Raw genomic sequence first — 13,018 nt, forward strand, 5'->3', positions numbered from 1 at the left:
ATCCTCTATAAGGTGCAGCATTTACTCATGTAATGGGAGCAAAGGGCGTTCATGGCAGTCAGGCTTGGCCTCGTGATTTCTTAAAAAAAAAAAAAAAAAAAAGTAAATTAACTGTCAGGTATCTGTAACATTTCATGCTCTTTGTTCCATAGAATCATTACACTTGTATTTTTTGGAGAATTATCTTTATTGCAAAGTATCTTGGGTTGCATGTGTGTGTGTGTATATATATATATAAATACATAATACACCGTGTGTGTGTGAGTGGACCCCTCACATTTCAGCATCCAGTTTATTATGTTCTTAAGAGACAATACTATAGAAATTAAACTTGGATACATTTTAGATTAGTCAGTGTGCAGTTTGTAAAGCAGTACAGATTTACAGTCCTCTGAAAATAACTCAACATACAGCTATTATTGTCTACATAACTGCCAATAAAAGTGAGTACACCCTTAGTGAACATGTCAAAACTGCGTCCAAAGTGTAAAAAAAAAATTTAAGTACAGTAATGAAGTACATTTACTTAAATATAAAAAAATAACAATAAAGTCCTCTCAACTCTGGGTTGCCTTTTCAACTACCAGCTCTTTTTGAGATGACAGAATGATCTACATGGCAGCTCACAGTGCGAACAGTCGAATTCCCCCTGCTTTACCGTTAAATTAGTTCAGCGCATTATGGGCTTTATATTAATTAATATACAGACAGAGTACTTGGTAAAATCTATAACACTGAGCGTTCTAATCGCTGTTTTGAGAAGATCAAATCAACATTGGAGCTAACAATATGCCTGCCAGGGGAAGTGACGGTACAAAATCTTGCAAATTTCACGTCAAACCCGCAGCTTCATGTTGTCGCACAATCCAGGGCTGATTCGAACATCACTCCGGCATTTCAGAATAAGCAAATAAGGCTGAATATACTTTTTTTATTTGAAGGGGATTCAGTCTAGGTGGTTAAAAAGACAATGAAATCTATTCTAATACAATCAATATTTACATACATTATTGAATTAGGCATAGCCTGAAGCACATTTTTATTCTCTGGCATTATGACCAGTAAAAAGTGTTGGGATGTCCCACTGCTCATCAGAGTTACAGTGTGGATTTACACTCCCACACAGAGTTACAGTTTTCCTTATTGAGCATGGCACTTATCACAAATTTTAACTAACCTGATTTAACATGACAGAATCAGCCATCTGGCATGGCATTGGCTTAATCCACCATCTGGCTGGGATTTCCTCATGGATAGAATATATTTTGTTCATTATTGTCTGTTTTTAGCAAATAATAGTCACTCACATGGTCATTATAAACCTTAAAAAAATATTCGTAAGAAATAATAAATTGCAATTTGCTGATTAAGTGTAATCAGGACCCAGGAATATACCTACGCTTCCATGTCCTTCCATGATAAGACTCTAGTTAGATTTCAGTGTCCGAGACCTGATTTGCATTGCTGGGTTTATTTACTGGCTGCCAAACCTAAAAATGAAACCATGTAGATTTGGCACATTTGCCATCTTTTAATCTCAACTTGGACTCATGAAGAATAGGGATGTGCCTCTCCATAACCGAGGTTGATGCGAATTCGCATCTCGATGCACCGTCAACAATACAATACGTTAAAGATACATATGAAGCAGCTATTAATGTAATGTGATGCGATTCACGCTTATTACGATGCAGTGCGATCCGATTTCGATTTGATTCTACACAATGCAATTCAATGCAATACAATGCAATGGAAAAAAATTAATAATGCAATACGATTCAATCAGGTACAGATGTAGCTCTATGTTGTGTAACTTTATGTAGCATGAGGGTTCTATGTTGTCTCATTCCACTGTGTACTGCATCAGCAATATATATAATTAAAATGACAATAAAAGCTTATCATCAGTGCCTTCTGATTTCTAGCACATGGCACTTTCACAAACAGGCCTCTGTAGTGCAAAAAAAAAAGAAAGTTTGAATAAAACCAGATTTTTATTTCCTGTTCCGTCTCCAGGAAGACACAGCTCTACCTCTGCCATGTTAATCTGTATTCTATGTGACTCCCAGGACACGCCTCGGTCTCCGTAGTGTTGTGATACGTCATATTCACGTTGCAGCAGTGATGCTGAGAGAATGTGCTTGATGGACACTTTTTAAAACAAAGCATCACGTTGTTAACTTTTATGCCGAAGCACCAATGCGATTCGGTGAACATTACCATCCCTGATGGAGAATCATGCAGCTCAGTAAGTTTGTGTGTGTGTGTGTGTGTGTGTGTGTGTGTGTGTGTGTGTGTGTGTGTGTGTGTGTGTGTGTATGTGTGTGTGTGTGTGTGTGTGTTATTTAGATAATAATGAAGGGTAGGATATATTGTTAATTGTGAATGAATTCAGATAGCACTTTGATCGTCTGTGTTTTTTTTTTTTTGTTTGTTTTTTTACTTATTTTTGTGCTGAAAGGTTTGGAGCTCTTTTGGGGTTTGATCTTTATAGAGGAATACACACCACACACTGTGTAACATCACTGACAGTGAAACACTGGATTCATTAGATATTATGCAACAGTTAGTTCCAGCTCACTAATTTGATTGGGTGTGAGGCATTTCAGCAGTGCTTCAGTATAATAGCACTGGGATGTTCCACTGTTTGTATCAGTCTGCTTTAGTATCAATTTCACTGTTTGCATCTGCTTGTCTATTTCAGAACAGTTACTACAGACGTGTTAGTGACATCATCAGCTGAAAGCTCATAGGATAAGGGAAAGGAAGATGGGACGTGCATTTCATAGGGTGCCTCTGTAACAGAAATGTGAACATGATTCTGAGCTTTCTGACCAACAAGCAGTCAGCGAGTGGTGCTTTGTTTCTGCTCGTAAAAGAAAACGAAACATATTGACACATCAGTTGTTCGGAATTGTAAAAAACAATGGTGCAGGTAAACTACGGTGCTGAAATCCAATAAAAGCATGTGTAACTGCATGGACCAATAATGGCATTTGGCAGATGCCTTTACACAGACTGACACAATTACAATTATCTTATTTATTTAACTGAGCAGTTGTGAGTTCAGGGCCTTGCTCAAAGACCCAGGAGTGTAAACTTGGCGTTGCTGTGATTGAACTCTCAACGTTCCAATCAGAAGGCATTCAAATGTAATTGTTCTATTGTCGTTGCTGATTGTATAACATTGTTATTCATTCATTTATTCATTGTTATTCATCTTTAGTAACCACTTTATCCTGGATCTGAAAGCTAAATTGGGAAATTGGGTGCTTAGCAAGAATACACTCTGAATCAGACACCAGTCTGTCTCAGGGCAACACACACACTTTCGACTTTTGTTTGGCCAGTCCACTACTGGAATGTATTTATGAGGTTAAGGCTTTAAAACATCAGAGCGGAAAAGGGCTTACCCTTCCTTCTGGAGATCGTAGTTTAAATCATGATGATGTCACAGTCATTCAAGTGAGAAAGATTACCATGACACAAACCCATCGTGGGTGTCAGCTTGTATAAGGAAGAGGACGCTTTGTGAAGTCGCTGTGAAGCAGCATTTTCTTTTTTTAAGCCGTATGGTTCTACAGGCTGATTAGCCCCTTCATTGCCATGGCGCACAAAGAATGCAGTACATCTCCGACGTCCTTCATTAATCAAATCACTCTCAGCTTGAAATTTCCCAAGAAGGTTTTGATGCAGCATTTGTTGCACTAATCAATTTCACGGGTCCGTCTTAACTCCAGACGCATGCTGTTCAGTCGATTTTGCTGAGTTTGGGAAGCTATTTAAATCACATTAATGGGGTACTTGGACTAATGAAGTCATTCAGGAATTAGCTGGCCAAGCGTTCCTCAGCTCCACATGAGTTTTTGGATTAAATCATTTCGTCTACATTTCATAAAGCGTTCGTTTTTCCATTAAAAAATGTTTACTCATAGTACACTTATATTACAGTGTTTTCAGCTCCAAATTATCTTTCATGTTCTGCAAATTGTAGTTTCCACTAATGGCATAGCCAGTGTGCTTCAACGTATTGGGATTTACATTCCCATCTTCAAAATGTGTCTTAAAAAGCAAACCAAAAACCAGATGAGAATAAATAAGTACACCTTGTAATTCAATAACATATAGAACCAACTTTATCATCAATTAGTAGTATTGTCTCAATGACTGCAAGGTTTCCAGATCCTGTGGCTGCAAAAGAATCCCAGATTATTACCTCTCCACTACCATTCAGGAATCTCTGTGTGACGTGTTTTGTATATCGGGGAATATCGGTATCCGTCTTGAAGCCTCTTTATATGTAAACTGTCCTTGTAGAATGGTGGATTTTAAATGATCTGGAGATGACCTTATAAATCTTCTCAGAGTATTGATATGCAACCTCTGCGATCATGGCTGACGTGTTCTCTTGGCATGATGTAGATGCACACCCAAGTGCTCCACAACACCACATTTCTAAAAGTTCTGCTTCCGTAGCGGTACTCACATTTCTCAGCGATGAAATAATCTTGCACGTTATAGGAGTAAAATCTTGCTGTAGATTACTCTTTTTATGGTTATGCAAGTACAGGAGGGTTTATTTATTATTTCCCACCTGGTTTCTGAATGTTGGTTTACTTATTAGGAAAAAAAATGACGATGTTATATATTTTTTGTCATAGTTGTTTGATCATGGAAGTTAATGAGGACCAAATAATTGTTACTTAGGTCCTGATTGCACAACAATGAAGTGTAAAACAACAATTAACTTTTTTTTCCTCTTTAATGTGTGCAATGTGTGTAAATATACTAATATAGTGCTGACTCAGCAATTAATGGGCGTTTTGAGCGGAAGTGATTTTACTGAAGTAAAGTAGTTTTACTAGTCGTATTAAGATTCTTGTTCGAGCTCAGGTTGTGTTGTTGAAAGACAGCAGTGTCTTTGTAACAGATGTTATTAAATTGGTGTGTTATGTTTGTGTTGATGTTTCAGCTCCAGAAGACTTTGCTGGAACTTGATGAGGACGATCCATGTTACGAGTTCAGACGAGAGCGCTTCACTGTGCACCGCACTCACCTTTACTTCTTGCACTACGAGTACGATTTCAACGCAGACCAGACTGATGTTACGCTCGTAGCCCAGCTCTCCATGGACAGGTGAATATATGATAGACATCATGTGGAAAATGTAACTCGCATGACATGTATTTACTTGTTTAAATGCTTGATTTTAAACAGTTTGGCAAGTCTGTTATCAGGGCGAATGTTTTCCTACTATATACTGTAGATAAAGGTTTATAGGACTGTGGTGAGACCTGAGATGTTGTATGGTTTAGAGACAGTGGCATTGAGTAAAAGGCAGGAGGTGGAGCTGGAGGTAGCAGAGCTGAAGATGTTGAGATTTTCATGGGGAGTGAGGACAATGGACAGGATTAGAAGCGAGTTTATTAGAGGGACAGCGGATGTAGGACGTTTTGGAGACAAGGTGAGAGAGGTGAGATTGAGATGGTTTGGACATATGCAGAGGAGGGACATGGGGTATATCGGTAGGAGAATGCTGAGGATGGAGCCACCAGGAAGGAGAAAAAGACCAAGGAGGAGGTTTATGGATTTGCTGAGGGAAGACATGCAGGTAGTTGGTGTGAAAGAGGCAGATGTAGAGGACAGGGGGGTATGGAGACGGATGATCCGCTGTGGCGACCCCTAAAGGGAGCAGCCGAAAGAAGGAGAAGATACTGTAGATAACGTAGCTTTTTAAAGTCATTACACTATGTGATGGGAGAAAACTGTATAGTAACATTGTTCTTACTGTATAGTAAGAACATTTCTTGAAGTATATCCAAACTGAAATCCAAAATCAGGAACGTAATTCAGGCAATCAGCAAATGACAACAAGAGAGAAACTATAAACAAGTATGAGAGAAAAGCTAAGAAATGTGTAACGTGGAACAGAAGAACGGCTCGGTCAAGCACCTCAAAGTGAGTGAATTACTTTGAGAAGAACACGCAGACACAAAAGGGTCAAAGGGTTCAATCCAAACAGCTATAAACACTTAAGAGGGAAATGAGAAATCCCAAAGCATAACATAGCTCAAAACAAAGACGCACAAACAGAGGAGTGCGCTGTGGGCCGATGGGGAATTCAGAGCTCGGCATGAGTCAAGAAGCTTTTATTGTCATTTCAACTATATATTGTGTATATCTGCTCTGACAACAGAAAAGATGTCTTCTTAGTGTTATAGGCAGCTAAAGGTTTGTTTTTTTTTTTTTTTTGGGGGTTATATAAACAAATACAATATACTGTATATGTGTGTGTACACTAGACACCTTTGGTGGCCCAGTAACACTATAAAAACATGATTCTTTTTGCCAAAGCAAATACATACTGTGTATATATGTCTTTCAAAGCAACAATAATAATGTGGCATTTTCATGTCGCACACTTATTTCCATTGACTAGGAAATAATAATAAAAACATTTTTTATTGTTTTGTATTGTCTTTGTGGAAAAATGTGCACAATACTTTTTTCTCTCCTTTATTAGCCCCCAACATGTTTTTCAATCATGTTTTTTAAATGAGTAGAGGGGAAAAGGCACATACTGATTTTGTGGGCAGTCTCGACTACTCTTTCTGATTATTTTGTGGTTACGGGGCAGAAAGAGCACTGAGCCTCGCAGTAATTTAACACAGTGGGTGTGTGAGAAACACTGTGGAGTGTGCGTGTGTGTTCGTGCATGTGTGTGCCTGCGTGTGTGTGTGTGTGTGTGTGTGTGTGTGTGTGTGTGTGTGTGTGTGTGCAAAGTCTCAGTAAACAAGGCATTTGCTGTTCTAACCACAGCCTGAGGAAATATTGTTTTTACTCATTTATTACAGGCTGAACAAATGCAGCCTCCAAATCCTCCTGATATTTGAGGCTGATTTTAAATATCCATGTTTTATGAATGTTTCCTGCTCAGTTTTATTTATTTATTTATTTATTTTTATCTTTCAGCATCACTTCACTTCAGTAATGAGAAAATGCTTAGTTTGCTCTGGTCCATAATTTCACATGCTTAATTTATTTATTTATTTTTAATTACTTTTCCCAATGTGCACCAGACAACACTTACTTTGCATGTCTGGGACAGAACAGCTCCAGACAAAGTCATTTCTGATTGAGCTAGGGTCAGTGGCCGATATAGGTCACACGAAGGTCATTCTCGGCAACACACTTTGAAGGAAGTCGAAAGCATTGCGTTTTGTTGGGAAAACGCTTTAGGTGACTCTCTACCAAATGGTGAATAGAAACGATGCTAGAATGTAGTGTGAAAGTTTCCTTTACACATATCAACTGAATTGACATTGTAGTGATTAACAGCAAGGAGCACATTTCTATTCAATGTCTGTTCTTCTCCACAGATGTACTTTAACTCCAATTTGAATTGCACAGAGTGACCTCGAAGGAGAGGAACTGAATGAATCATCAGCCTTTTTTGCTCAGACAGAATCTTATTATTTCAATTCACACCCTATTCAGTCCGGCTCAGTAACACATTATTAGGAACATTAGGGCTTCACATTAGAGTAGACTTAATCAATTCATTCTAAGTATTTAAAGTCAAGTGTGGGGTCACTATGAACAAGTCTCTCTCTTTTTCCCATTTGTTCTGTCTAACATTTTATTAATCATTCGATTCTTTAATATCTAGTTTCTTTACACAGAGTCCTTTAGCTTGTGTCCATTTTTTTTCCGAAAGTCACTGAATACTGAAGACACCAATGGTTTTTGATATCAAGTATTAGGACCCAATGCCGCTATGATTGAAGGAAGGAAATTAAGTCATTGACAGTTTATACAAATACTTCCAGTGGCTGTTATCTTTAGAGGACTTTGTGGGGACTAAATAATTGTATGTATTCAAGCTTACATAGTGGATGCTGCTAGTGTTTTGAAATTTCTGTCCATCTTATGGGGACAAGCTGTTCTTATTGTAAGTAGAATGATATTGGATTTTACCGATAGCTAGGTTTGATCGTACTTGCCGAAAACCGATTAATCAACCGATAGTTTTTTTAAAATGGATACTGGGTAAAAAACAAACATAACACTTGTAAATGTAAAATGTACATGAAAAAAAGTCCTGAATCATCAAAAATATGCCAAATGAAATAAGTAGGAATATATTCCGTAATAAATTGTAATGATTACAAATAATATATTGCGCTCTCCATGCAGTTTAACGTACAAACAGCACGTGGCGTCAGTGATTCGCCTCCAGAGGTTGCTTTAGAAATGAGAGCAGACCTTCTAAGCGATCCGGAAAAACTATCAGTATGGATTATTGTTGATAGCCATTGTTCTAGCGATCAACTATCGTTGCAGATGAATCGCAGACCTCGTTCTTATGTAGGGGTGCTACCATTTAAAAGTTTCTCTGTATGATCAACTGGGGATGAGGTATTTAGGAACATGCTAGGAGAGACTGCAGGGGTGGCAATGTAATGTGTTTACAACAGATAGCTGAAGGGTTTTCATTCATTTTTCATTAAGATTGCTATAGTATGATTTTAGGGAATGATTGAGCCTGACACTATAACAACCCTAGTCCTCACACAATTCATAATGTTTTGCATGTTCTTGGCTTTGCCAGGAGGATAAAACCTTTAGTTTTGACTTAAAACACTGAAACTAATCCTGTCTCTCTTGGCCATAATCAACCAGAATGACAATCAAGGGAGTATAACCTTTCTCAGATAAATCAAACCCGGCTGCTAACCAAGATGATTATGATGTGGTTGGACCTCAGTAATATGTATGTCCTTTGGTCAATACCTCATGAAAGCCTGTTAGTAGATTTGATGGAAGAAGGTGTCTGTGTTTGTCAGGCTGCAGATGCTGGAGGCCATCTGTAAACACTGGGAAGGACCCATCAGTCTGGCTCTCTACCTGTCTGATGCTGAGGCACAGCAGTTTCTGCGCTATGCTCAGGGTTCTGAGGTGCTCATGAGCAGAAGCAACGTGGGATACCATATCGTCTACAAAGAGGGCCAGTTCTACCCAGTCAACCTGCTACGCAACGTTGCCATGAAACAAGTCAACACACCCTACATGTTCCTGTCTGACATTGACTTCCTGCCAATGTATGGACTTTACGAATACCTCAGGTAAGTCAAGTCAGTCGTATATTGTGTTTCTACTCCGAACACACCTCAGATAAGGTCCAGACCTGCCAGTCTTTGTGCATTTTACCTAGACATTCTGTATTCTAACATCAGAGAACACTAGTATGATTTATCTTTCAAGAAAACAGAATTTACAAATTTTTTGACCAATTTTTTACCAATCAAACAGCATATGAGCCAATGATAATTTTAATCTCTCAAATATTAACCAGCACACTCCGCCCCCTCCTCCCACCTCTCATACTTCTTTAAGGAGGACTACATATTATTCCTCTTCAGAGCTTGCAGGTCTGGTAATTAAGAACCCTGTTTCTGGTCTGGTTATGACCACAGTGGCTCCGAGGACTTTGAGTGATTCATAACTGGCTTTAGCCGGTTACCAGGATTACAGATAGTCTAGAGCTATTAATGTTCTAAAAAACTGTTGATAAAGTTTTAATCTATAAGGAAATTTCATTGAAAGAGTTTCCATGAGTTTATTTATTCAAAGCTTAACTCTAACATCAATGTATATGTCTTTCCTCCAGGAAATCTGTTGTACAGTTGGACATGGCACACACTAAAAAGGCTCTGGTGGTGCCTGCATTTGAGACGCTGCGTTACCGGCTGTCCTTCCCCAAATCCAAGGCTGAGCTTCTGTCCCAGCTGGACATGGGCACGCTCTTCACTTTCAGGTTTCCCCTTAGTTTCTGTCCGAAACATGCCAGTATTGTCATAGTGACCTCGTGCAGGCAGATTGTTTTTAGTTTAATATTGAAACCTTTGTTTTTCCTCAGATATCACGTATGGACAAAAGGTCACGCTCCAACTAATTTTGCGAAATGGCGGACAGCTACGACGCCATACAGAGTGCAGTGGGAATCCGACTTCGAGCCGTACGTGATGGTGAAGAGGGACAGTCCGGAATATGACCGCAGATTTGTGGGATTCGGTTGGAACAAAGTGTCTCACATAATGGAGCTCGATGCACAGGTACAGCTACACATGTAAAAGAAAAAAAGGGTTGAGAATGGATTTCTCTCTAATCTCTGTATAACGACAACTTGATTTAAATTGTGAGGGTAAACTACAGTTTCTGATGACAATATAAGAAAGTTATTGTAAATGTTAAGGTTATATTCATGTTTAATGGAGCGATGGGGAGAAATGATGCGTACTTACATTGACTGCTTAATTCAAAGCCACTTTAGTGTTCTCACATTAAAATGCTTTTCTACCTTCCTATAGGCCAAACAATGTCTCCAATGATCAGTTCAATTCAGTCTTACTTTATAGATTTAATTTCCTAGAGAGAATGCAAAAGGCAACAGTGTCGAGGGAAACTTACCCAAGACGACAAAAATACACAAATTGTTACATTAACCAGCAATTAAGAGAACATGTATTGAAGGGATAATGTTTGTGGGATCAAATGGAAAGAATAAGATGATCACAGCAGGAGTTACACAAGTGAAACCATCAAAAATGTCATTTTTAAATGGTTAACGCTGCGTTAATGAGTGTTAACTGTTTGAGTTTGCCTTTTGATTTTAATTTGTCTGCATCGCACAATGGATACTCTGTTAGTCATCATTTATTCCAGTACAGTGGTCCCCCGGTTATCAAACTTAATTCGTCCCTTAAAACCGTTCGAAATCCGAAATGTTCAAAAACCGGACCTAATTATACCATAAGAAATAATGGAAAACCAATTAATCCGTTCCTGAACTCCACCAATACCCAATAATTAACAATTTCTTCCTGTTTTTAGCCGTATTAATACTGTCAGGAATCCCCCTGCCATGCCCCCTTCGGTGGCTGTCATAGATCGGTGCTTCAGGGAATGCCCTGTTCCTTCGCTCATGCGTGCCCTGCCCACATTGAGCTCATCGCAATCGGGCTTCCTCCGTAAAAGCACCGTGGATATTATTTATGGACTGCCTTTTGCCGGATTATCCCGATCTCTGCGGTACTGTAATTACCGCTAAATATCACTAATATTGTTCACAAACAGAAGTTGCAAAAGATGCTTACTCAGCGAAGGTTGAAGCGGAAGCAGTTTCTTCCCCTCGCGCTGGGTTGGGCAGCGTGGGTGGCGTTCGATAACTGGAACTTTGTTCGTTCACCGGACCCAAATTTCGTTCGAAAAACCGTTCGCTAACCGGAATGTTCAATATCCGAGCCGTTCGATAACCGGGGGACCACTGTATAATGTAAGTGTGAAGCCAGCTAACATTAGTGATAAACAAAATTATTTTGGTTGTTGCAATACTTTTTTTTTTTACAGGTTTGTCTTCTGTTAAGAAACTTGCTGATAAAATAACAAAACAATGTTTTTCACATACATACTGTACATTCTATAGCCAGGTAGATTCACTATATGGACAAACGTATTGGGACACCTGACTTTTACAATCACACGTAGTTCTTCCCCAAACTGTTACCAAAAGCTGGAGGCACACAATTGTACAGGATGTCTTTATTTTTCTTGCTTGAACTAGAAGACCCAAACCTGTTTCCACATGACAGTGCTGAAGATATCATTTACATGGGTTGGAGTAGAAGATCTTGAGTGTCCTGCTATAAAGCTCAGACCACAATCCAAACAAATATCTTTGGGATGAATTGGAAAGCAGGCTGCATCCCAGGCCTCCTGACCCTACATCAGTACCTGACTTTACTAACGCTGTTGTGGCTGAATAATAACAAATCTCCACAATCACACTCCAAACTCTAGTGGAACATCTTCCCAGAAGAATGGAGGTTATTGTAACAGCAAATGGGGATAAATGTGGAAGAAGATGGTTAAAAATGCACATAGAAATCTTATGTTAAGGTGTACACAAACTTGTCCATATAATGTAACTAGAATGGCAGAAAAAAAGAGACATTTTCAGATTACATTGTCATTCATATTCACACAGCCTGACTTCCGCTCATTTCCCAAAAACATTCTTGGAATCTCGAACCTATATTAGGTGTTCCTGTATCTGTATTAGGTCATTCTGAATCATCTATTTTTAATGCTAAAATGAACATTAGTTAATGTCGTGATTCATTCACAATTACAGTATATCGTTTTGAAATGTCACAAAATGTAAATTTTCAGCGCATATTTCGTATCGAACGATGTTAATACATCATTTATACAATTAGAGATTGTGAACTTTCTTAACAGACTACAGGTATAAATTGGTCTTTTTCATTGTAGTCACATTTAAATGACTGGGTTGACATTCACATTCAGAGCATTTAGCAGTAAATTACAGATGTACCGTGTCTCCATCCTTCACTTTCTTTACTAATGCATCTGCATTTCCGTCCTCTCATTCATTAATTGACACATAATGGAAACGCATTTAATCAGCAGAGCTTCCGTCATATTTCTGATGAGCAAACAGCTGATTTACACAGTTTGATGGTTGACAGGGTTCCTACACATTTTGGAAAAATATGAAAACGTATAGAGTTTGATTTGAGTGATTTCCAGGTTTCGATTAGCACGAGGGAAAAAAGAACACTGAGTATTAAGAAATATTTGCGTTTCCATACTATTGCCCTATTTGGTTCTTCAAAATATAAAATTAGGAATTTGTAAAAATATTTTTTCCAAAAAAAAAAAAAAAAGGCTATGTCAAAAGGGAGGGAAAAATGTCTTTAAATGTAAACATGTTGGACATGGCCAAAAGGTGTTTTTGTTAATGAACTTCAGTTCTGCTTTATAGTTTCTTGGTGAATTGCACATGAAAAATCCTTCTGTTGCTATAGGATTAAAGGTTTACAAATGATTAACATTGTAGTGTTTTAGAATCTGAGTAATTCGAATACAAAAAAAACCATTGAGGCAAATTACTTGCCTCAAGGCTTCGTTTAGTTAATTTACTACACACGGAGCA

General features: G+C 38.4%; 1 protein-coding gene across 1 annotated transcript in view; it reads left to right on the forward strand.

Moving 5' to 3' along the window:
• LOC124401200 (LARGE xylosyl- and glucuronyltransferase 1) overlaps nucleotides 1–13,018 on the forward strand; it is a 71,293-nt gene that overhangs the window by 55,173 nt on the left and 3,102 nt on the right. Inside the window, exons 11-14 of the mRNA XM_046873277.1 lie at nucleotides 4,973–5,136; nucleotides 8,847–9,125; nucleotides 9,671–9,817; nucleotides 9,920–10,115. Of these exons, the coding sequence (XP_046729233.1) occupies nucleotides 4,973–5,136; nucleotides 8,847–9,125; nucleotides 9,671–9,817; nucleotides 9,920–10,115 (786 nt within the window). The remainder of the gene's footprint in view (nucleotides 1–4,972; nucleotides 5,137–8,846; nucleotides 9,126–9,670; nucleotides 9,818–9,919; nucleotides 10,116–13,018) is intronic.

The sequence above is a fragment of the Silurus meridionalis genome, chromosome 18 (assembly GCF_014805685.1).
Source record: "Silurus meridionalis isolate SWU-2019-XX chromosome 18, ASM1480568v1, whole genome shotgun sequence".
NCBI classification, from domain to species: domain Eukaryota; kingdom Metazoa; phylum Chordata; class Actinopteri; order Siluriformes; family Siluridae; genus Silurus; species Silurus meridionalis.